The 21665-nt window shown below is 49.0% G+C and overlaps 11 protein-coding genes across 11 annotated transcripts; 6 read left to right on the top strand and 5 right to left on the bottom strand.

The window, feature by feature from the left end:
• Positions 1-315: 315 nt before the first annotated feature.
• BO79DRAFT_223871 (uncharacterized protein) lies at positions 316-1576 on the bottom strand (the record flags this gene model as incomplete). Its single annotated transcript, XM_025683629.1, has 4 exons — positions 316-510; positions 590-941; positions 1003-1337; positions 1394-1576. The coding sequence occupies 4 exons, from the start codon at positions 1574-1576 to the stop codon at positions 316-318; spliced, it is 1065 nt and encodes a 354-aa protein (XP_025544222.1).
• A 2377-nt stretch (positions 1577-3953) lies between these two features.
• On the top strand, positions 3954-5419 carry BO79DRAFT_234438 (glycosyltransferase family 69 protein; the record flags this gene model as incomplete). Its single annotated transcript, XM_025684374.1, has 1 exon — positions 3954-5419. Exon 1 carries the CDS (start codon positions 4142-4144, stop codon positions 5417-5419), a length of 1278 nt encoding a protein of 425 aa, XP_025544221.1. The 5' UTR covers positions 3954-4141.
• A 605-nt stretch (positions 5420-6024) lies between these two features.
• Positions 6025-8224, top strand: BO79DRAFT_284039 (uncharacterized protein). Its single transcript, XM_025688206.1, has 4 exons — positions 6025-6304; positions 6397-6880; positions 6940-7523; positions 7582-8224. Exons 1-4 carry the CDS (start codon positions 6049-6051, stop codon positions 8106-8108), a joined length of 1851 nt encoding a protein of 616 aa, XP_025544220.1. The 5' UTR covers positions 6025-6048; the 3' UTR covers positions 8109-8224.
• Positions 8225-9005: 781 nt separating this feature from the next.
• Positions 9006-10245, top strand: BO79DRAFT_164006 (esterase/lipase family protein; the record flags this gene model as incomplete). Its single annotated transcript, XM_025679173.1, has 6 exons — positions 9006-9097; positions 9157-9382; positions 9435-9491; positions 9551-9862; positions 9917-10090; positions 10144-10245. 6 exons carry the CDS (start codon positions 9006-9008, stop codon positions 10243-10245), a joined length of 963 nt encoding a protein of 320 aa, XP_025544219.1.
• Positions 10246-10417: 172 nt separating this feature from the next.
• BO79DRAFT_185760 (ankyrin repeat domain-containing protein) lies at positions 10418-11443 on the bottom strand. The gene is made up of 3 exons (XM_025680422.1): positions 10933-11443; positions 10848-10876; positions 10418-10780 (listed from the first exon to the last, which is right to left on the bottom strand). Exons 1-3 carry the CDS (start codon positions 11042-11044, stop codon positions 10499-10501), a joined length of 423 nt encoding a protein of 140 aa, XP_025544218.1. The 5' UTR covers positions 11045-11443; the 3' UTR covers positions 10418-10498.
• A 246-nt stretch (positions 11444-11689) lies between these two features.
• On the top strand, positions 11690-12827 carry BO79DRAFT_206406 (DsbA family oxidoreductase). Its single transcript, XM_025681967.1, has 3 exons — positions 11690-11834; positions 11895-12039; positions 12099-12827. The coding sequence occupies exons 1-3, from the start codon at positions 11787-11789 to the stop codon at positions 12668-12670; spliced, it is 765 nt and encodes a 254-aa protein (XP_025544217.1). The 5' UTR covers positions 11690-11786; the 3' UTR covers positions 12671-12827.
• Positions 12650-13737, bottom strand: BO79DRAFT_185754 (O-methyltransferase). Its single transcript, XM_025680421.1, has 2 exons — positions 13055-13737; positions 12650-13004 (listed from the first exon to the last, which is right to left on the bottom strand). Exons 1-2 carry the CDS (start codon positions 13572-13574, stop codon positions 12793-12795), a joined length of 732 nt encoding a protein of 243 aa, XP_025544216.1. The 5' UTR covers positions 13575-13737; the 3' UTR covers positions 12650-12792.
• Positions 13738-14482: 745 nt separating this feature from the next.
• BO79DRAFT_163995 (type 1 glutamine amidotransferase) lies at positions 14483-15425 on the bottom strand. The gene is made up of 3 exons (XM_025679172.1): positions 15030-15425; positions 14868-14968; positions 14483-14835 (listed from the first exon to the last, which is right to left on the bottom strand). Exons 1-3 carry the CDS (start codon positions 15396-15398, stop codon positions 14553-14555), a joined length of 753 nt encoding a protein of 250 aa, XP_025544215.1. The 5' UTR covers positions 15399-15425; the 3' UTR covers positions 14483-14552.
• Positions 15426-16000: 575 nt separating this feature from the next.
• BO79DRAFT_185749 (FMN-binding negative transcriptional regulator) lies at positions 16001-16817 on the top strand (the record flags this gene model as incomplete). The annotated part of the gene is made up of 1 exon (XM_025680420.1): positions 16001-16817. Exon 1 carries the CDS (start codon positions 16029-16031, stop codon positions 16815-16817), a length of 789 nt encoding a protein of 262 aa, XP_025544214.1. The 5' UTR covers positions 16001-16028.
• A 165-nt stretch (positions 16818-16982) lies between these two features.
• Positions 16983-19390, top strand: BO79DRAFT_23558 (Zn(II)2Cys6 transcription factor domain-containing protein). The gene has a single exon (XM_025684492.1). It carries the CDS (start codon positions 17222-17224, stop codon positions 18950-18952), a length of 1731 nt encoding a protein of 576 aa, XP_025544213.1. The 5' UTR covers positions 16983-17221; the 3' UTR covers positions 18953-19390.
• BO79DRAFT_267473 (amidohydrolase family protein) lies at positions 19391-21118 on the bottom strand. Its single transcript, XM_025687044.1, has one exon. The coding sequence runs from the start codon at positions 20878-20880 to the stop codon at positions 19828-19830; it is 1053 nt and encodes a 350-aa protein (XP_025544212.1). The 5' UTR covers positions 20881-21118; the 3' UTR covers positions 19391-19827.
• Positions 21119-21665: the final 547 nt, after the last annotated feature.

The raw sequence follows: 21665 nt of genomic DNA, 5'->3' as shown, positions 1-21665 counted from the left end.
TCACATGCGTACTAAAGCCAAGATCGATAAAGTGAGCTTGTGTGTCACCTTCATGATCTAGTCAGACAAAGAGGATGGTCTTAGAACAAAGTAAGAATTCATTCAATTCACCGAGATAAGGTGCCAATTTGAGAGGAAATGCAAGTTAAATTGAACTAAAAGACCGACGGAAGCCCGCGATCATAGTCTTTCAAAGCAACAAGTACTTTTCGTACAGAATCCTCTCCTAAACGGATTCCGATTTTATTTTTCCGGGCTCGAGTTATATCGTAAAAAGGTAAACACCGATAACAATCAATCAATCACAAGACAACCTCAATGTCTAGTGCTAGCCATAACGACAACTGGGTGACCAATATCGATACCTTGCTTGTGAGCTTTCAAAGCAGTCACTGCATCCAGCCGGTGAGGCAAAAGCTCATTCTCTATCTCCAGAGCACGTAGTCCAGCCTCAGCCGCTGTTAGGTGACCGAAAACGCGCCGTAGCGTACTCACGCGGTAGAAATAGAACTGCACGTTCGTGATTAGCTTGTTGTTTAAACTTACTAAGGTCTCAGAAGCCCTTGATGCGGAGTGGCAGTAAGCTTACCGGTCCGAGTCCCTTCTCCTGCTGAGTCGCGTATCCTTCAATCACCGAGTCTGGCTCACTCTGCACTTTCCAAGACATGGACAGGATTCTTCCGGTGAAACCTGCTGCATCTGCTAGCCGGAGCATGGTGTCGATTGGGATTCTGCCGCCCATGCTAGACAGGATGACGCCAGTCTCGGTGAGCAGATTGAAGGTCTTCGCCTGCAAGAGACAGACATAGTGAAGGTCTAGAAGAGCTGTAGACACGAACGAGGGAACCATTCCCGACACGTCTGAGCAATCAAAGTAGGTCGAGGAGGTTTGACCGTCCTGGAGATCAGCGTCATCCGGTAGGGGAATATTGGGGAGATTTCTAGAATGCTGTTCAGTATTCTTCAACTTCAGGATCGTGAGATTCGTGAGGGAAAGCTCACTCATATATCAGGTCAAAAGGCACCTGATCTTTAAGAGGCACTAAGCTATGACCAGACAGACCAGTAGCGTCTCTGGCAACCGCCCTCACCCGGCCGTCGACCTTTTCAGTGGCAGACATCAGGTTGATCTTGGCCTTGTCGACGACTTCATCATGGAGATCTGTCATGACGATGCTGCGGAGTTGAGCGAAGACATCCAGCGCTGCAATGGCGTCGGTACCTGAGCCAGTACCGATGGTTGCAAAGCGTTGCACTGGATTGTGTGTTGAAGCCTGGAGCGCCTGGAACGAGTTGAAGGCAGCAGTTACTGCCCAGTCGGCACGGGGGTTGTAGATCTATACGGTGGTGTTGGTACATGAACGAAGGATGAAGGGTAAAAGTGACTACATACCTTCGGCTGGTAGCTGAGATCTGAGAGGGAGATGCTAAACCTCCGGCTGACATGCTGGGGTCTGACACCGAAGAAAGCCTTGAAGTCAATGACGAAAGTGCTAGAAGAATCCGGGATTCCCCGTATCTTGAAGTCGATGTTGTTCGTGTTGTACGTGTCTTCTTGCACGAGAAATGTAGTCATTGTTGCAAATTTATTCTTCAATTTGGTCTAGTGGGGACTTCGACACATGAAGTATTCGTGCAGCCATCGAAGCTTTATAGGTATTCGGCATATCATCGCAGTACGCCTGATACTTAGGCCAATTGCCATTTGGGGAGCCGGTGGCAGCGTGTGAAGTAAAGATCAACGACAGCTTACTGCCACATTGAGTTAAAGTTATGCAGCGCCCCTTGCTCCGTTCACGGTAACCCCGTACGCCTGCACATATGACATGTTAGAACATGTCTATATGCCTACGCCGAGCCGGGAGACAGGCGTGCCAATTGTCGAATACGGGTAGCTCAGGCCTATGTCAGTGAAGAAGATCGGTACACGAAGGCAATTGTGTATATGTGGAAGTTGAAGCAGACTAGCCTTCTTACAGGTGTTTAACCCACATAATCTCCACTCATACATGGACCTTTGCCTGATGGATGCTATATAGGCTACGGGTATTATCCTGGGCATCTCCAAAGAGTATTGGCCAGGGTTTCTCGAACCTAGACTGGATGTATCAGAAGAGGAAACTTCCGTGCTTGCTACCATTGGATCAAGGTGCCAGATGACCCACAACCAGATTATGCTTGTTTACGGTTCTCGCCAGGAGTGCTCCGAGGCTTCAAGCGTAAGAATTTCGCCGAGACGCGAATGGCTTGCACAGCCATCACACAGAGAGATTTGTGTTCAATGATCCCGCAAATCTTGAGTTACCCAAGATCGACCCAATCAGCATACCAACAGGAAATGTAGACCACCTGACCAAGTCACCATGATTATAGCGTTGTGTGGTTTCTGGTTCGGTGAACTTATAACTTTAACTTAATTCTTTACAACGAAACTCTGCCTTAGGTATCGCTGATCGCTGAGTAACTGAACTTTGAGGTCAAGGTATCTTAGTGACTTCTACCTCAGAAGTGGAGGGCCTAAGCAGTACGGTTGCCAAGTTTGTGGAGCAGACACGACTACCCTCGTATAGAGCATCAAAACTAGGAGATAGAGGTGAACGGCTGACCTGCGTATATGCGGCAGTAAGATTGACTTATCTCACAAGAATGGGTTGGGCTTAGAAGCTAGATTTGGTGGTTCTTATCAGAGCCTGCGTGGAAGCCCACAATGTTCCTTCCGCTCACTAAGACAGCATACTACCAACATGAGACTGCAATTAGCCGGTCTCGGTACTAAAGGAAAACTGTCCATAATGAAGGCTCTACTCTGTGACAGTGACTCAAAATCTCCCTTACATGGGAGCGAGCGTGCCCTCCATATTGTAGAGCGGACACAAGCTCATCATAGAGGTGGAAGGGTGTGATCGGCCGAGAATCGTTATTTTATTTCTTTCTTTTAGTCGTCTTTTCCCCTCCTTTCTTTCTCCAATCTTTCGAAATTGAGTGGGTCAACGGAAGGCCATTCGCCAATTTGTTGGGCTAGACTTGCTTAGATTAGACCAGTTCGCAAGACTAAGAGAGATTCCAAGTCGGGAAGCTCGTTTCCGTAGGAGCCGAGAATGAGATGAAACAGACAATGATCAAGTCAGTCCAAACAGCTCATAACGAAGATAAATTAGCCCCAGTGATTAATGTAAGAGCATTGACACCATAAGCACTCAAGACCAAGAGGCTAATACATATAGGGTAGGTGCTTCTACGTCAGCTTTAGAGCGTTGAGTTGTGCCTCTTACTTGGCAAATTTCCGATCGACCTCTGCGGCGCAAGGCTGAATGCTCTCTGGACGGGACCCTCGGAGAGTCGGAAGAACTGAAAGCAAGCACGAGCCCCTGAATCTCCACTCCAGCTGACTTTTTGCTTGGCGATACGCGCCGTTCATGAAGTTAGTGACGCGGACCCCGGCTAGGCTGGAGGTGGTAGTGTGGATGCTCCTCGAATGAGAGAAGCTTTGCGGCGACACGCATCTCCACTGTGCAGCCGCCATTGCGCACTACTTTGATACTAATTATACTAATTATACTAAAGGGTTCGTAGTCGGAATTGGTCTGTTGGGGCCATATTTGTATTGTATTGTTACCCAATGTTACAGGCAGAAGCCTCATTCATCTCAACTACTAACCATCCATCTAAATTTATTTTAACTTTGTTCGCCATCTGGTAGGGCAGAAAGTTTGAGCCTGTTGGCGCAAGCCACGTCAGATACAAGTAGCTAGATTGAGAGAGAGATCTCACTTCAATAAAAAGCTAACAAAACAATGATTTTCTTGCAGTTGGCATCGTCGTCACAAGAATGCACTGCCGAGACAACACAGCCCTGAGTGGTGCGATTCTCGATCTGACAAGTTCTGACCAGTAGGTATCAAGTTGGTATCATTGTTTACAGCCGCCGCTGACAGTCAACATTTGCGGAGAAGGATTCAGGACCCGTCAGGGAAGTTCACAATGTAGATCCAGCACCCATGCTAATGATGCTATAATGTTAGCGTGGGCGTCAAGGCTTTGCTTTCTTTTTAAAAGACCGATACTCCCGAATCAATACTGACAACCCGTTTGTTTCATCTTGTCTGCGCGAATCTTCAATTCTTCTGATGCCTGAGCCAGGATGACATTCGGACGCCCGAGAACATGGCGAAGGCTTTTGCTAATCCTTGGGGCCTCAGCTATTCTCTTCCTTCTTCTCAGCGATGAGAAACCACGGTGGTTAGCGCCTCGTGCCCATAGCTCGTGCACTGGGTTCGACCTTGCATCAGTATCCGAAGACCTCCACTCGCGCATGAAGGCTGAAAGCGACTACACCCCGGTCGAGATCCATCAATTCGTGTGCGGCATTATCAACCATAACATGACTGCGACAGCTCACCTTGAGTGTCCCGCGACAATCAGCCAGCGTTACCATACACTGATTCCGGTCGACGGAAAGCACCCGAAAATCCAATACTTCTTTGCCCTCAACCTTTACCAAGTGATTCATATTATTCTCCCTCTGATGGGGAGCATTCTGGAGGCTATTCGATATCTGGGGCCGGAACACTGCGCTTTGTCGATCGTGGAGGGTCGGTCAACAGATGGAACATATGAGATCCTGTCTCGTTTGAAGCCGGAGCTGGATGCTATGGGGGTGCGATACTACTTCTCCCGAAGCCCGATAAATCCGCTCGGGCCCGGGGAAAATCGCATCAAGGATCTGTCTGAACTTCGAAATATGGCCCTTGAACCCCTGATCACAGGAGCCAGACAGAAGGGCAGTCCCTTTGGTCACGATCCCATGATCATATTTATCAACGACATCGGTATCTGCGCTGAGGACATACTAGAGTTAGTGTACCAGCAAAAAGTGCAAGATGCGACAATGACATGCGCATTTGACTGGAGAGAGGAAGGAGTCATTCATGATGTTTGGGTATCCCGAGACCTCTCTGGAGATCTCTTCTTTGACATTTCATCTGATGGGCGGATATGGGACTCGCATAACCTTTTCTCTCATCATGGTCCCACCCGTGAGCGCTTTTTTAAGTATCTTCCCGTGCAGGTCTATAGCTGCTGGGGTGGAATGGTTACCTTAGACAGTGGCCCATTCATTGACGGGCACGTGGAATTCCGGTATTCAGAGGAGGGTGAGTGCTATATGGGGGAGCCTACACTGCTGGCACAAGATCTCTGGCGCCTGGGTCTTGGGAAAGTGCTTGCTATTCCCACTGTGAATGTTGCATATGAGTATCGCTGGTCATTGAGGGCCAAGGAGGAGAAGGGTTACGTTCATACGATATTGGAAGGGCGATATTCCCCTCATGATGAGCTCGTCCATTGGCAGAAAGAGCCACCAAAGCAGATCAAATGCATGCCAGCCTGGGACGACCAGTCCTGGGTAGACGCTGTTTAATCATTCCGAGCCATTTTCGTAGTGTGGATTTAATATATCGTGATGTGCATTCACCAGAGAATAATGGGTTATTTGCTGCGGGCAGACAGGCAGAACGAGGCAGTGCTTCCACCCGACTGTTCGGTCGCGTGTACGTGGCCTGCGATGAACCCTGCCTGGCGCACCTGCGGATAGTTATTAAAGGTATCTCGTTGATTGCGATGGCTTTCCCAGCCAATAGCTGATCGTTTGAAAGCGGGTGAATGCAGGGATAACCTCACGATCAGGGCCCGGTTGGAGCTAATCCTGCGCCGTTGCTGACTAGCGCTGACACGCTCGCTGTGTTCTCAACCTGACTGCTCTAGCTGAATTTCCCCTCCATGTGATGCTGCTGCCCGGATGCATGTCCCAAGTCTCCGTTGCACCGGAATCCATTAACGCAATGGAGGGTGGCTCGTTCCGAAGCTCAGCCTATCTCGGCCCTGCGGCCAAATTCGCAATTCATCCCTGGAGGCGGGGTTGCTGCGCCGCATGGGCCTACTTTCGTCCTTTGTTCGGAGATGAGCCGGGCCTTAAATGTCTCGAGGCCGTCTTGCAATCTGTTCGTCCACTTTTCTTCGCCGTCCGCTTGGCAGACTGCAGCCTTCCTCATGGCGCCTCAGCATCACTACACGCTGGCGGATCAAGGAGAACCGGAAGTAGAGGTAGTATCGGAGAGCAATACAAACTCAACTGGCAATGCACACGCAGAGGCTACTGTACCCCAAAATGAAAAAGGATTTTCCGATGAACCTCCAGCAACCCCTTCGTCGGTCGCATCCACGCTCGAAAAGGGCACTACCAGCACGTCCCACTGGACCATTGGGTGGATGACACCAAGCTCCATCATTACTTGCTTTCTCTTAGGTAGGCTTTCCTTATGTAGAGGACGAGGTGCCTTTTTATGTCGGCGCCGTTTCTTTACCAAAAATGGAAGCTTTATTGACTGTGCGTTTCAGCGGCCTCTGTGGCCTCCATGCATCTCGGTCTCTTTCATTGGCTGGACCAGCGTGAAGTCGAAAAGACCATCAAGCAGCCATACGTGACAGCCCTATCTGTTGTATTCGTGAATGGGTTCCGGACCTTTCTGGCCGCCGCGTTGGGAATGTCTTTCATTCAGATGCTGTGGAAGGACCTGCGCGCGCGCCCGATGCGCATCGGCGACATTGACGCCTTCCTCTCAGTGCTGACGAACCCCCTCTACCTCGGAAATGTGCAGCTCCTAACGGTGGCTCCTATCCCGTTTATTTGCGCCTTAATATGTTGGTGTATTCCCATCGCCATGATCTTCCCAGCGGGTGCCCTGACCGTCGAGTCCAAGTCGTTCCATACCTTGGCCAACCAATCGGTTCCGACATTTGACCCAGCCTTCATTGGAAATGGCACTTTTGCTGGCATGATGACCGAAGCACTGTGGCAGCCCAATTCTTACGATGTCTATAGGTTAGACTGAACGTGATTATTGATTGCACTGTGGACAGAGGCCCTAACGACTTCAATAGTGGACCTAGTTATAAGCTTACCCGCGTCGCAAGACAGGCCATGATGGCGGGGCATTACCTTCCAGCTTCGTCTCCGTGTGCTTCCGATTGCTCCTACAGTATTAGCATACCGGGCCCCAGCTTCGAGTGCCGCAACTATTCCTCTCCAGATCTCTACAACTGGGTCAATCAGACCTACCCTCAGACGAACATGAGAGGGTATCTTTACATCGCATCGCAAGACAGTGCTGCTCGCACAAACCACTCAGAATCCTTCTTTGACTTCGGCCTGCGCTGGAAGAGCGACAATGAATACGACAACCTCACCTGCCGAGCATTCGAGGCGACCTACAATCTGCACATCACTTACACGGGGAGCCAACAATACGTCACGGCGGATGTTAACCCGATCCGCCAGCTAAACAGCTCGTATATGTACGACGACGGCGGCGTATCTCCTCGGACTGGGACTCTGGACTCGCAAATCAATGCGACCACGACGGGAGACACCGGAGGTAACGTAATCGACATCTTTCGTCGGGCGAATCTGGCCGCTATCCAGGATTCACTGGTACTGGCACTTTCAGGATACATTGACATGCTCGGTGAGTACTCCTTCATGCAAGTAATAGATTAACATCAATAGAGGCTCACCAAATGTAGTCATCCACGGCCAGCCATCAGCCAACACTATCATCTCCCTGACAGACCTATACACAGGCCCATCGAACACACCAACCTTCAACATTACAGGCGCTTCAATGCAAGATCTGTTGAAAAACATTACAATCTCCCTCCTGACCATGAATCAAACGACCACCCAGGTTACCGTTACGAACAATCTAACGGTGAACGTATACTCCTTTAGCCGACCGGCACGCCTGATCGCCACGTACTTTGTGTGCCTTGGATCGGCGTTGGCGTTCATTCTCTTTGGCGGACACGCGCTGATCAGCAACGGTATTTCTGCTAGCATGACCGGCATGTTTCAGACATTGTGTACCACTCGAGCAAGTGCACGGCTAGACGATCTGGCGGCTAAGGGGTGCTTGGGAGGTCGAGAGAATGTTCCGGATGAATTGAGGAACTTGAAGGTCATGTTCGGGGAAATCCAAGGGAAGGATGGCGTGCGTATGGCTGGACTGGGTTCTGTGGATGAGGTTACTCCGTTGAAGAGGGGCTCGATATGAATTGATGATATAGTATACTCGGCGTAGTATCTCCGGGATGGACTATTGGTACATATTATGATTAATGTTTAATGTGACGAACGATATTACTGCACCATTAAAATGGGGTACTATTGAAACAAGGAGTGTGGTTGTTGCACATTATAGTTTAGTTACTCAGATCGGAATGTCCGCTTGATTTTATATATGTAAGACTTATTCTGTCATCCTCGATCAATACAACCATTGCCGAGAGCGCAGAATGCTATGCTATAGCGATGGGTTATTTCATATTCTGGGTTTTCTACCCAGGGTGAAATTCTCTGTGGCGAGGTACGAAAAACGAAATGGCCTCATGCAAGAATGAGGGGAAGTTGCATGTGCCTCACTGGCCAATGGAGACAACATCATAGAAGGTTCCACATATATTGGAGCCTTATATCACTTGCTCCGGAGAGAATTTTACCACGTACAATTCGGTCACATCCACTTAAAAATCTAAGCCTTGGGGAAACAGGGCTTAAAAACATGATACGCCTTTGTGATGCTATCTCGGAGACCTCGGGTTCATTCAGGGTGACATGGCCGCATCAGTAGCCAACAGCATCTCGACTTGCGAATGATCGACATCCGCCGGGCTTTTATGCATGATGGCTTGGACCTGTCTTTTTTCGCCTGGTAGACTAGCAGGATGCCCAAGGAATGGGCGGGGCAGAGAGGAAAAAGAGGGTGGGCAATACCTATAGCGAGATTCAAATTGAGTGCCTGGCTATTTGCGTATTATGAAGGCAGATATAAAGCCATCCAGGCTTCCCTCGGCACTCAAGACATGGAATAAAACCACTTACATCCTCAGTGACTGACTGAAGAGCTTCAAGCACTTACCCCGCCATTCTCTGCGTAAAGCAGACACTCATCATGACTATCTTCCGGAGCTCGGTAAAGGCCAGTGAGAGCGAACCTCAGTATGGCATCAAAGTGCTGTACGACTCCAACGAAGCGGAGGTAGAGTATGTGCTCACATACATTAGTAACTGATGTATGACTATATCGCTAACTTGCATTTCAGTATCGTCTTCGTCCACGGTCTCGGCGGAAGTCGCGACGCAACCTGGACGATCGACGATGTGTGCTGGCCCCAAGCCCTTCTTCCGCAGGACTTACCCAAGACCCGTATCATGACTTTTGGATATGATTCACGGGTGGTCAGCTTTACATCAGCTTTATCGCAGAACGGGATTGTGGGAAATGCCGAGGATCTTTGTGCTCAGCTATCGCGGTTCAGAGCCTCTTCGGTAAGAGGCAATACTACTTCTTCTGAGTATCGTAGCTAAGGATGTCAAATAGCCAGAGCGCCCGATAATTTTCGTAGCTCATAGCTTGGGCGGCTTGGTCTGCGCACAGGTTAGTTGACAACCCTTCATTTATTCCCAATTTTGGGGGGATTTAACGAGCCATCATAGGCTGTTGTGGCAGGCAACCGCAGTTCCCCCTCCGACAATACACAGATTATCAGCAAACACGTCCGAGGAATAGTCTTCCTGGGAACCCCATTCTGCGGTTCCGAAATTGCAAACTGGGTGTCTCGTCTCAACAAAGTAGCGGATTATATCTTCGAGAGCAGCAAAGCCAATATCTCGGACCTGAAAAGCAAATCGGACACACTGCAGCACCTGATCGAAGAGTTCGCGAACGTTTTGCGAAAACGCGACAACTCCGACGACAGTATCCTGACCACTTTCTTCTATGAGCAGTTGAAAACACAGGGAGTTATGGTAAATGAACTGCAGATCTTGGAAGTTTCAATAGTTAGGCTAACATGAGCAAAGGTGGTTGACCGCAATTCTGCCACTATCCCCGGTCGCGGAGACATGATATCCATCCAAGCCGATCATAAGAACATCTGCAAGTTCCGATCGAGGGAGGATGATGAAGGATACGGATTGGTGCTTGGTGCACTGAGGAAGATGATGGTCGAGGTACCCGTGAAGCAGAAGTCGAGTGTAAGAATCTGCTGCTTGACGTTCACTGCTACGCCTGCTAATTTGCATTCTAGAGCCCTGTCTTCAACTTCAACAATGATGGAGCTTCCATCATGAACCAGGCAGGCCAGCAGACTATCAATGGGGGAATGAACTTTGGGGCGTTTGCACGGTAGACGCGCGTACTTAAACACGGGCTCTTGGTGCTCTACCGCAATATGATACGAGATCGCAACATTTGTCGCTGAGTTATGATATCTTGTTCGTGTGGGATGAGACGGTAAATTAGAAGATGCTTGCATTTCATTCATCAAGAGTTCTGTATGCATCGATAGTAGACTTGTGTGCCTTCAGGGAACGATCGAAGATTGCTAAGAGCGAATATCCTTTATGATTTATGAAAATAGAGATAGCTGTTAAACCCCTCCTCTAAAGCAAATTCAGCTCCAACTTGTTCGCAAGGGGAATATGACCAAGCAATCTGGCGAGCTCCGAAGGACGGTGATTAGAACGGTTTCTCGCATTTTTGTCGGCCCCTCGCCGCAAGAGGATGCTGATAATATCAGCGTGTCCGCCAGATGCAGCGACATGAAGCACTGTGTGGCCCTGCGAATCCGCGGCCGAAACGTTTGCGCCGTTGTCCAGTAGATGCTCCACTTTCGCAGTCTCCCCTTTGGCGGCTGCTTCTAGGAGCTTCTGATCAAGATGAGACTGATATCAGAGATGATATATTAGTCTGTGATTATGAATTTGGGTGCTGGAAGGTATATTTGTCTACCTTATCCTCAGCGATATGCCGCGCGCCATCTGTGACTGGATATCAGTACTAGTGCAGTAATTAGAAGCTTGACCAAATGATATACCTTGATCATAGGTATAGAAAGTATTATGATAAATACTGCCATAAACAACTTGACTACCGGCCTGGTTATGAACCGTGTTGTCTTTGTTGTCAAAGTTATTTCCGTCACCCATCTCGTCTCAACAGGCACTGTAATCAGTCGAAGAAATTGATAATTCGCTTTGAACTCGTTACTGACAAAATTGTAAATGGAAAGGAATGAAGAGGTACAGAAAATTCGAAGTTAAGATGTGTCAAGCTGTTTGGCCTGACAGTTGCTGCCCTACAACTGCACCTCGTTGTCCAGCTCAACTAGCTCCACCGTTTCGTTGGGAATCATTTGACTTGAAGCTCAGTGGGGTCTGCAGGTATCGATATGCAAGAGTTGCAGGCGATGATAGTATTGGTCGGTTAGCATGGAAAGTCCTCCAGAGCAGGCTTTTCCCGCCGAATCCGAGGAGGGGCAGGGGGGGACGCAGCATGAGTGGCCCGACTAGAGTATCCTAAGTCGATGCAGGTACTTCTTGCTGAGGCACATACTGCGATAAATCATCCAGTGATGGCATCTTATATCTAGAATTTAAGACAGAAATACTAGTCTTCTTCAGCAGGCTAACTTCTAAATGCACTCTTACTAGCGTTCAGCGAAGAACCTTAGCTTCACTCGATCGGCGGATGATTGCCGCCTAGAACCAGTCAAACATGTCTCTCTCTGAGGCAACTACATTTACAACGCCACTCTTCTAGTCGGCATCTTTCGTCCCAACCCGAATCAAGTGTCAGCATTAAGTACTTATATAACCCATGAAATCCCTCTACCTAGATTTCCTTCCCTTCCCAACCATATTTCGTCTTCAATCCAGTTTGTTCGCAACCATGACACTCATTAAAATCACCGTCATCTCGGATCCAGTTTGCCCATGGGTATGTTACAATCCACCCATGACTTCTTATACCCATTTGAATCTAAACTTCCATATACAGTGCTATATCGGCTATCGCCGTTTAACCAAGGCCATCCGTCTATACCAGAAAACCTATCCCGATGGAAGCCAAGATCACATCCGCATCTCCTGGAAACCGTACTTTCTAGACCGCGATGCTCCAATGGAAAGTGTTCCCTACATAGGTCTGTCGCCTTACATCTTCCAAAATCGAGGCGAATCCTAATCAACTTACCCACAACAGAGCGAATGACCCAAAGACTCGGAGCTGATAAAGTTCCTGCCGCAAAAGCTCGGTTGGAGCGACTAGGTGTACAAGAAGGGATCCATTTCAAGTTCGAAGGACGATTCGGAAATAGTCTACGTGCGCATCAAGTGATGTCGTTGAGCGAGTTGGTTAGTCGGGAAGAAGAGAATTATGGACGTGGGGATCGCGATATCGCTACGGTTGTTGCCGAAGGCATCTTCCGGGCTCATTTCGAGGATGAGCTGGATATCGCTGATGTTGAAACCCTGGTGCGCATTGCCGTGTACGCTAGTGAGGGGTACTTGGAGGAAGCGAGAGTGCGGACCTGGCTTGAGCAGGGGCAGGGAGTGGAGGAGGTTGATGATATGGCGGCGAGGGCTCGTCGGGAGGGCGTTCACGGTGTGCCATACTTTCGGATTAGCGGAGGAGAGGATGTTGAAGGTGGGGCGTTGACTCTAAGTGGTGCCCAGGATGTCGATGAGTTCTTGAAAGCTCTCATTGCATATAAAACAGGAAAGGAACTGGAATCTGCGGACCAGGAGGCAGGTCAGGCCATGACTTCGTGTTGAGTTCATGAGATGCGTCAAGTGAATATGTACTATTACTGAGTCAAGGAGCTCATGCAACTATGTACAAGTTTGGTCTGGATACATTCTGCTTCATCGTCACTGTTATAACCCTGCTTCTCTGTTCACTTTCCCTGCGGAAGGTAAACGCTCATCTCAAACCCATTAGTGAAAGGCAACGTCATATTGCGGAAGCCATTCTCAGGCGATCTCAAGAACGACAGCAGATCCGCGTAGCCCTGAGCGCCGGAAACAGTGTTGTCAGTAAGAACCACCGCACCGTATCGAAGCCGAGGAAGAACGGTTTTGAGGGTAGGAAGTGCTAGTGGAGTCCAGACTATGGATCTGTCAGCATGTGAAGTGTCGGTCAAGAATCAGAGATCTCACTATCAAGAAGGAGTAGATCAATCTCCGGCAGCCCTTCCTTCAGGGTCTCAAGCAGATCACCTTCTCTGAGATCGATCTGTTTCTCCACAATCTCACCGCACTGATGCCAGTAGCCCCGCGCAATATCTGCCTTTGATTTCTCCTTCTCCGTCGCGATGACAGTGCCAGACTTGCCTGTCGCCGCGGTGGTCTTTGCGACAGCCAGAGCAAGGTAGATGGTGCTAACTCCAAAGCTAGTGCCTGCCTCTATGATATTGGTGGCGCCCATGGAGTTGATCAGCTGATAGGTAAACTGGCATTTGTCTTCGTCCAGCGCGATGAACTTGTCGAGCATGAGTTGATCGAATTCGGCTTGCGGGTTGGCGGCAGGGCCTTTGCCTTCCAGCTTGCCGAGAACAGCTGTCGAGATAAATTTGCCATTCTTGGAGATCAAGGCTTCCTGTTCCAAGGACTTTTTGTGAAGTTCGGAGAGGAGCTGTAGGACATGTTGCGGGGCATCGACGGGGTTGGGGGATGACATGGTGTGCTGTTATTAGATGTCAAGATGAATGCTACTTAACAGATGTATTAAATTCGAGCAGAAAGTAACTATAAGGTAGGATTTTTTTCAGGATTGCTGTAGCTTAAGGTAGATGGTAGATGAAATACGTTGCTTTGATCACGCCGGAAGAACAGGATGAGTGATGGACGTGGGGGAAGAGTGGGCTCTTGGCGTTCGGAGTAGCATCAACAGGGGCATGTTTTCTTCCGGATAGCATCGGAACGGCTTAGACGATGCAGAGACCAGTAACTACAGTGAGACTTTCAAGGGAACAGATGCCGGTAAATGGGACTTTAGCATCCAATGATGTGGTAATATAGCATCGTACACAGTCAGACTCTTCCAGGCCAAATCAAGGCTACAGCCGGCAATGGCACTTCTAAGCTTACGTCTACCTGTTCATCTCCCTTCATGGAATGATTTATCGGTACATATGTCACCAGAAATTCATACTTGACTTTTATTCTCTTTCAGCGTCTATGGTTGTTCTTGACTAAATGAAGTTGCCAGGTCCAGAAATTTTGGAAGATTGACTCCGCGGAGATTGAGTGTAGTTCTTGGCATTTCGGAGAAGGCGATTGAGTCATCTGGCGCCACAACAAGAGGAATGTAACATATCGGCTCTTGAAAACGGTAAATTCAAGATACTGACTCTATTTTCTAGCAGCATTCATGGATATAACTGCTGTCTTCGTAGGATCAGGTGGCGCCGGATGTGAGCTTTCCCCGTTAACACTGCATACAGAGAATCGGCCCTAGTTATGGAATTAACATGAGTCATCATGGCTTTGTCGCAAGACCTCAACGTTCCAGGCAAAATGACTATGACTTTTAAGTATCTGATTTACAAGTGTCACATCGCGAATGTACACGAGCAAAGAATGACAGTTTGTTAAGATCGAGAACCCCTCTATCATGCTAGCATGACCCATGCTCTATATTGCGAATAGGGTAAATCTACTCCCTAACCCACTCTATAACCCGTCTCAGCACTTCAAAGCCATCTGTTGGCCGTTCCAGCTTCGCCAATTGATCTTCTAGTTCCCAGTCCGAAAGATTGCCATTGTACACATCATCCTCCTCCAACAACATCTTCTTAGCCAGTTCGGTCTGGACTTCTGGATGCGCCTGGAACGACAACACAGTATTTTCTTGATTAACAAACATTTCATGATTTTCCGCCAGGTGAATAAAGCCTACTCCAGGTCGGGCCACCTCTCGTACATGAAACTCCGGTAACCTCGGGGGAGAATCATCAGCAGGGCGAACAACCAAAGGGCAGCCATCAAACAACGCACGTAGGTCTTAACACCTGATCGGGTAGAGAAAAACTTCATTCCAGCTTCGGTCAACTTCACATCTTCAAGGCCGGCCTATCATAGAAGATATGTCAGTTTGTGGGTGATGATGAGCTGGACGGGCTGCGACACATACAATGGGTCCCGTAGGCACTGCTCGTACTTCTCCGCCAAATGCTCTTGATATAGCTTGGTGGCCCCAGCAGATACCCAGGATCTTAGTCTTTGGTGACTCCCGCGCAGTCCTACGGAGAAAGTCCAAAACACCAAGGACCCAGGGCTCCGAGGATGAGGCATCGGCTTTCCCTCCACTCAAGACAATCAAGTCATACTCTTGAGGATTGGGGAAATTTCCTTCAAACACAGGATCGTACATATCGACCTTGGCATTTGGTGCAATAACATCAAAGGCATCCTGGTAAGACCCGCGGACATCGTTCCAGAACTCATTGCCAGGAGGTGTGTTGATGAGGACTGCGATGCGTAGTGGCGATTGATTGGCCATTGTGTTGGATATGCTGGTAGTTCCTGCTACACTAAATGGACGATATGAGCTTTCCAGGATGCTAGTCCTCGTCTACGCTAGCGAAAACTGGCGGATACTTATACTCTTTATGATTTACTTGCTGTCGTCTACGCCGTACCCGAAAAAACAGAGTCTTTTCTCTCCAGAGAGACAGTACATCGCACCCGCACACCTGTTATAGTAAGATCTCCTTCGCAGACCTGATTGGGTCACCAGAAATAGAGGCCGCCACGAAATACCGAGCCATGACTGACAGGGGCAGAGGCAACTGTTACCCCAACCGGGTGACCAAGAGCGATCGGATCTCTGGCCGAAAGTGGGTCTGGACCCACTAATTACCGCATCGGGTGCGCGAGAACGATGCCGAGCGGAAATTTGACATGGAAAAAGACATAGGACTAGAGTCACAATCGTTGGTCAAATTACATCCTTTGGATTATTATGTTTGAGACAGATAAGGCGAGAATCTTGAATCCTCCATAGTTGCTAGTGGCAAAGCAAGATAATTAGGCATCACATCAATATAAAGTTGATCCATTCCTCCCCAGTACCCTGCCTTCAGTCTTCCAACAATCTACACAGTATACTCTTCCTCCAGTCCATCAAACCATGTTCTTTGCCAGTGCACATGCCGAATCTGATGAGGAGGTGCTCCTCCAATTCATCAAGGAGAATCCTCTGGGTATGCTCATTACGGGCATTGACTCCTCCGCCCAAGACTTTCTCCAATGCACCCACGTCCCCTTCGTGCTAGACCACCCCAAGACCGAACAAAACCCGTCGTCCAATCCGCAACTACGTGCCCATATCGCTAAGCAGAACCCCCAAGCCAAAGCCATGCTCGAGCTTGCCAGTGGAGCACCACCGAGCATCCTTCCGCTCGAGCGCGATGTCCTGGTGGTATTCAACGGACGCCATGATCACTATGTGACCCCCAAATTCTACACTGAGACAAAGCCCGACACCGGCAAGGTTGTCCCGACGTGGAATTACTCTGCCGTACAAATCTACGGAAAACTCTCCCTGTTTTATGATTCCAGGACCTCAGAGGCGGGCGCCTTCTTGTCGAAACAAATGCATGATCTGTCAGAGCAATGCGAGCGACGAATCATGGGATTCACCGGAGGGGACCGACCGCAGCCGTGGAAGGTTGCCGACGCTCCCGAGCGATACATTGAATTGATGCAGAGGAATGTGGTAGGAATTCGGATCGAGATCACCAAGATCGAGGGCAAGTACAAGATGAGTCAGGAGATGAGGCCCGGCGACCGGGACGGCGTGGTTAAGGGTTTCGCGGCTATGGGAGGAGAGATTGGGAAGGCTGTTTCAGTTTTGGTTCAGGAACGAGGGGAGTTGATTTATAAGAAGAAGGCGCTAAAGTCTGCTTCGGTAGAATAGGACAGAATAAAAGGATATATCTTTTGTCGAGGCATTCATGTAGGCTAGTCACGTGCTGCGCTCGGACCGCCCACAAAGCACCTCTTCGCGTTGCTTTGTTTTGCTCTCTCCTAGATAGCTCAATTCAACTCACTCTTTTGCTTCCGTTCGTTCGTTTGTTCGTTTCGTTGCTTCCGTAGAGCGCTCCTCAAGATCTTTTTTGTACCGAATAGTTAAAATATGAAATAATCATTTCCTAATAAGGATTAGCGTTGGCATTTAACTCGAAGCACAATCACGTGCCCTCCATTAATAGTGACTCAACCCCCTCCCATCCGACAGACCGGATGGGTTTCTGCTGCTACTGACATCAGAGGTCGGATTAATGGAAGAGAAGACAATCTCTCTGATCCTATTTCTAACACATGTACAAGCCTGCGCCACCCAGACCCAAAAAGACAAACATCATCCGCTCTCGCAATGGCTGTCAGAGTTGCCGCAGCCGCAGAACCAAATGTGATGAGCGAAAGCCCACATGCGGGACCTGCGCGAGACTTGAGAAGATCTGTGAATATGCTAGGCCAGCTTTCAAATTTCAAATCGCGACAGTCGACGACCCAAAACCATCACCAAAGCAACTAGCATCCGCAACAACATCCAGTGTATCGTCAGAAGAGACAAGACCAATACAGGAGACAAGCCCAATACCGACTGAAGACCAGACATTGGCTGTCCGAGCTGCAGAAGATGTCACCTCCATCGGAAGCCATAGCATCATCCAGTCATTGCAAATGACGGACCGCGATATCTTTTATACCACCTACTGGGAGGGCTCTTGCTTACCAGCCTTGCACCCGATATTCCATTTTGCCACTTCATTGGCCGCTGACCATCCCATTCTCAACGACGCCCTTTTGGCCCTTTCATCGTGCAATATCGGGCGCCTTCATGCTGAGCGCAGAACACCCTCGGCCGGGACGATGTGTTCAATGAGTCCTAGTCTCATACACCAGACACGGAGTCATCTATACTACTCGTCCGCAATCCAGAAGTTGGCCATCATGCAATCACAAGACTACCAAAGGAACTCAGTCACAATATTAACTGTTCTTGTTCTGTTCGCTCATCTGGAGCAAGCCATGGGCAACTTCCAGGGCTTTTACACTCACGTCCGGGGGATGATGAATCTTCTTGAATGGCATGAAGACGTCAAAGACGCAGCCACCAAGTCGCTGCTTGCTTCGTGGATGCAAATCCGCTATGTTGTATGGTGGGCTCGAGCCTATTTCAGTTCATTGGAAGTTTGTCAGCATCTTCCATCGATACCCTTGCCAGCCTCTCTGTTAGACGTACCTCAGACACTACATGAGCGACGTGTGAAAGTCCTTAGCATCATGTGTGAATCACACCGATTGAACTTCAGTGCCGCACTGCAGCAGTTTCGGAATTTTCGGTCAGGCGACATTAGTGATTCCGATTTCGACGAATGCTATGCATATTGCACTACTCTATTGCACGAAGAAGCGGCAAAGCTGGATGCGTGGGTGTTGCAACTTCCGCCATCCGAGCAGCCAATATACGAGCTCAACGACACAGACAGCACTACAATCCGCTTCCAGTCCCACGATGCCGCGCTGAACTATGCATACTACGTAGTTGCACGAGCCATGCAGTGCACGGGTGTTCTGCGACTCCTTTATGATCGCGAATCCGCCCTTCCCGGACGGGAGTGTAATGAAGAGGAATATTGGGTTCAGACATTAGTCCGGATTGCACAGTGGAGCGATATGCAGACGTCCATTACCAAAAATAGCTACACTATCGGGTTCTCGGGCTTACTCTTGGCGGGTATTCTCCGATGCCAGAGTCTATCAGTAGGCTTGGAGATCCAAGATTGGTTGCAGACGCTCATCAACCTGCAACCAACCGAAGAGGGGGCATTTCCTATCTATCAAACCTTCAACGTGGTCAAGATCATCAATCAACAGAGGGCCCTCGGCCGTGATGTTTTCGCTGTCACTCAGCCAGTGGATGACGGCGGTGGAACACCCAAGCTTACTGGGTACAACAGCCAGTCGATTACAAGCCTTCTCTTCCATGGGAAAGACCATAATCTCGATTGTCTTTTCCAAGATTGCATCTCCCTGAATGTCTGATTCACTCGACAGTGGAATAACCCTTTCCGACCGGGCACATTTAGTCGCATGTTGTACGCAGCATTGCTGGAGTATGCATCCTCCCTGACAGACGGTCAGGTGGTTAAGCGAAGCACATCCAAAGAGTGCCCTGTCGGCTCCATCAGAAGAGAATCGACGCTTTCGGGTAGATCCTTGTACAACTAATATGCAGGCCACAAGGAGATTGCCTGTAAACTGGCCTTCGAATTCCCTCCAGACGAAATTCCAACAGTGTCAATGTAGAACGACAGCCGCCTTGAGCCGGTTTGGGCCGTGAGGAGGCATTATCCTACATCCATCCCGCCGCATTAATCCCACCACTCAATGACCGGCCCGGGCCACTGATTGAGACGGGTTTCTAAACTCACCCGGACAGTGCTGGATAATCACGCAACGGAGTTTTCCGAGCTATCCACACTTAAGACCCCTAGTCATCCTCTGCTGGCGTTGTCCGAAACAGACTTGCTTCTGGTCACAGAGATCTGCATCGCCAAACCCGAGGAATAACCCGCACGAATCTGCAATCGCAGTTAAGTCAAATGCTCGTGGACGCGACGAAGACAGGCACCCCGCCTGCGGTCTGTATGTGTTTCATGTGATGTATGGATTGGATGGGGACCCGATACTCGGTTTCTTCCACTATGGAGGAAATGGATGGGGATTGTTTCCGGCGGCAGCAGGCCAGCGGGAAATCACGTCCTTCACTACTTGCTACTACTGAGTAACGCCGTTCTGATATTCATTTACCCGGTCGATGTACGAACTACGCCCCTGAGCTTCAGTAGGTGAAGGGATGGAAATGTGTTAATTAGAATAGTCGCGGGTGTCTCGAGCTTCCGATCCATTCAAGATGTTCAAGCATCACTATCGTGAAACTTGTCTAACCTTAGCAATTTCTTCGCATTCTCCCGACCAATGGCATAATAATTGTCAACACCTCCAACAGCCTCAACAATAGCGTCCTTATCATGATCCCACCAGTTACAGCCACTCTCGGTTGTTTCATACGGGTAGTCAACGCTAAAAAGGACCCGGTCAGCACCAATCTCATTGACCACGTACTTCAAAGTCGGAGTGGAGAAGTGACCACTAGTAGTAAGCCAGATATTATGCTTAAAATAATGGTAGAGGCTCTTCTGTGCCATGACCCGACCCTCCTCATTCGCAATTGGCTTCTTGACGTCCCGGAACCAATGGTCAATCCGCCAGAAATCGAACGGAATGTGCTCTCCCAGATGACCAATGATGATTTTGAGTTTTGGAAAGCGATCAAAGACTCCGTTGGAGATGATTCCCAGCGTATGTAAACTGACATCGTTGGCAAACGATAGCGGGGGACCGATAAGCGCAGGTCGTTGAGCATAGAGTTTCTCGAGGATGACCCCGGTCGGAGCAGCAGGATGGATATACAAGGGGACGTCCAGCTCCACAAGGGCTTTCCAGAACTCATCATATTCCGGCTGGTCGTAAAACAGGTACGTCTCGCTGTCTTGACCTGCATGCTGGAAGCTGCACAGCAACGCGCCGTGAAATCCTAGTTCCTGAACGCAGCGGCGCAACTCATTGGCGGCTTGAGCTGGATCATGCATTGAGAGGCAAGCAAAGGCGCCCAGACGGTCCCGATGGTTTTTGATTTGTTCTGCTGCCCAGTTGTTGGTCTCGGTGGCCACTTGTTCGGCTTCGGCTTTGTCGGCGATGCCCTGGATGCCGGGGACGGTGAGAGAGATAATGGTGTATCCGATGCCGTGTGCGTCGGCTAGCTTCAGTCGTTCTTGATTGATGTCGTTGATTTGACGCATGTAGCGAGGACGGTCATTGGGAGCAATATAGAGACTGGCCTCATGCTTGGACTTTTCTTGCATGTTAGGCCGCTCGTAGGCTTCTTCGAGGACGACTTTGCCTAACATATTGGCGGCTGGGCGGTGATTGTTGAGAATCGTGTATGCTCCTTTATCTCTGTCCGGTCATGGCTGGACCTGAATGTTTACTCAGTCTCAAAGTTCGTCGTACTCTATCAAGCCGCTGTGTACGTTTTACAGTCTGATATTCAAAGCAGTGATGGAAGAAGCAGTTATGCAGCGAATTGATGAAGTCATCTTTGTGGGTCTGTCCCTGACTTCATATGACATGATCATCATCATGTTCGTCTGGAAAATCGAAATCTACAACATAATCAATTGAGACATATCTTCTGAAGTACTCTGTCAGAATCATGAGTTACATTTTCTCATTCGCAACAGAAGAGACTGCGGGTGGCTAAGTATCAGAATTGTCCTGATCTCACCCCTTCCATCGAGGCCTACTGGAGCAATATACACCGTATATCCTAAAATGGCTACTTCCCACTGATTGAAATTACACTTTATCTTTTGCGTCTGCGAGAGAATTCTGAAGTGGCAATACATAGGATGATCCACTTGACGAGGCCAGAACAAGATAGGGCTGAAGTCCGACTTGGTCTATCGATGTGGGTCATAATTTGCGGGAGAGCGTTATCAGTACGCATCAAGTGATTGGATGGAATACAATAATTCTAATTTTCGATGAATGACAATTGATAAGGATCTCCGAAAGGATCGATTATTTGGAGAAAAGAAAGCATATATCTCCCTATGCTCCCAAGGTTGTATACAATGTTTGATATCGCTTGGGTTTGCTCACTTCCAAAGTATGGACACGGTTGTGCTTTTGT

The sequence above is a fragment of the Aspergillus costaricaensis genome, assembly GCF_003184835.1.
Source record: "Aspergillus costaricaensis CBS 115574 unplaced genomic scaffold BO79scaffold_2, whole genome shotgun sequence".
Classification (NCBI taxonomy): Eukaryota; Fungi; Ascomycota; class Eurotiomycetes; order Eurotiales; family Aspergillaceae; genus Aspergillus; species Aspergillus costaricensis.
This window is presented reverse-complemented; position numbering and strand designations above follow the sequence as displayed.

Coding starts and splice junctions, on each gene's coding strand:
- BO79DRAFT_185754 (XM_025680421.1), bottom strand. CDS start 13,574: ATGTCATCCCCCAACCCCGTCGATGCCCCGCAACATGTCCTACAGCTC. Junction 13,005..13,054: donor TGATCTACTCCTTCTTGATA/GTGAGATCTCTG, acceptor ACAGATCCATAG/TCTGGACTCCACTAGCACTT.
- BO79DRAFT_185760 (XM_025680422.1), bottom strand. CDS start 11,044: ATGGGTGACGGAAATAACTTTGACAACAAAGACAACACGGTTCATAAC. Junction 10,877..10,932: donor TTTCTATACCTATGATCAAG/GTATATCATTTG, acceptor ATCCAGTCACAG/ATGGCGCGCGGCATATCGCT. Junction 10,781..10,847: donor GGCATATCGCTGAGGATAAG/GTAGACAAATAT, acceptor CTCTGATATCAG/TCTCATCTTGATCAGAAGCT.
- BO79DRAFT_267473 (XM_025687044.1), bottom strand. CDS start 20,880: ATGTTAGGCAAAGTCGTCCTCGAAGAAGCCTACGAGCGGCCTAACATG.
- BO79DRAFT_284039 (XM_025688206.1), top strand. CDS start 6,049: ATGGCGCCTCAGCATCACTACACGCTGGCGGATCAAGGAGAACCGGAA. Junction 6,305..6,396: donor CATTACTTGCTTTCTCTTAG/GTAGGCTTTCCT, acceptor TGTGCGTTTCAG/CGGCCTCTGTGGCCTCCATG. Junction 6,881..6,939: donor AATTCTTACGATGTCTATAG/GTTAGACTGAAC, acceptor CGACTTCAATAG/TGGACCTAGTTATAAGCTTA.
- BO79DRAFT_206406 (XM_025681967.1), top strand. CDS start 11,787: ATGACACTCATTAAAATCACCGTCATCTCGGATCCAGTTTGCCCATGG. Junction 11,835..11,894: donor CGGATCCAGTTTGCCCATGG/GTATGTTACAAT, acceptor TTCCATATACAG/TGCTATATCGGCTATCGCCG. Junction 12,040..12,098: donor GGAAAGTGTTCCCTACATAG/GTCTGTCGCCTT, acceptor TACCCACAACAG/AGCGAATGACCCAAAGACTC.
- BO79DRAFT_163995 (XM_025679172.1), bottom strand. CDS start 15,398: ATGGCCAATCAATCGCCACTACGCATCGCAGTCCTCATCAACACACCT. Junction 14,969..15,029: donor CAGTGCCTACGGGACCCATT/GTATGTGTCGCA, acceptor CTTCTATGATAG/GCCGGCCTTGAAGATGTGAA. Junction 14,836..14,867: donor TGTTTGATGGCTGCCCTTTG/GTTGTTCGCCCT, acceptor TTCTCCCCCGAG/GTTACCGGAGTTTCATGTAC.
- BO79DRAFT_23558 (XM_025684492.1), top strand. CDS start 17,222: ATGTACAAGCCTGCGCCACCCAGACCCAAAAAGACAAACATCATCCGC.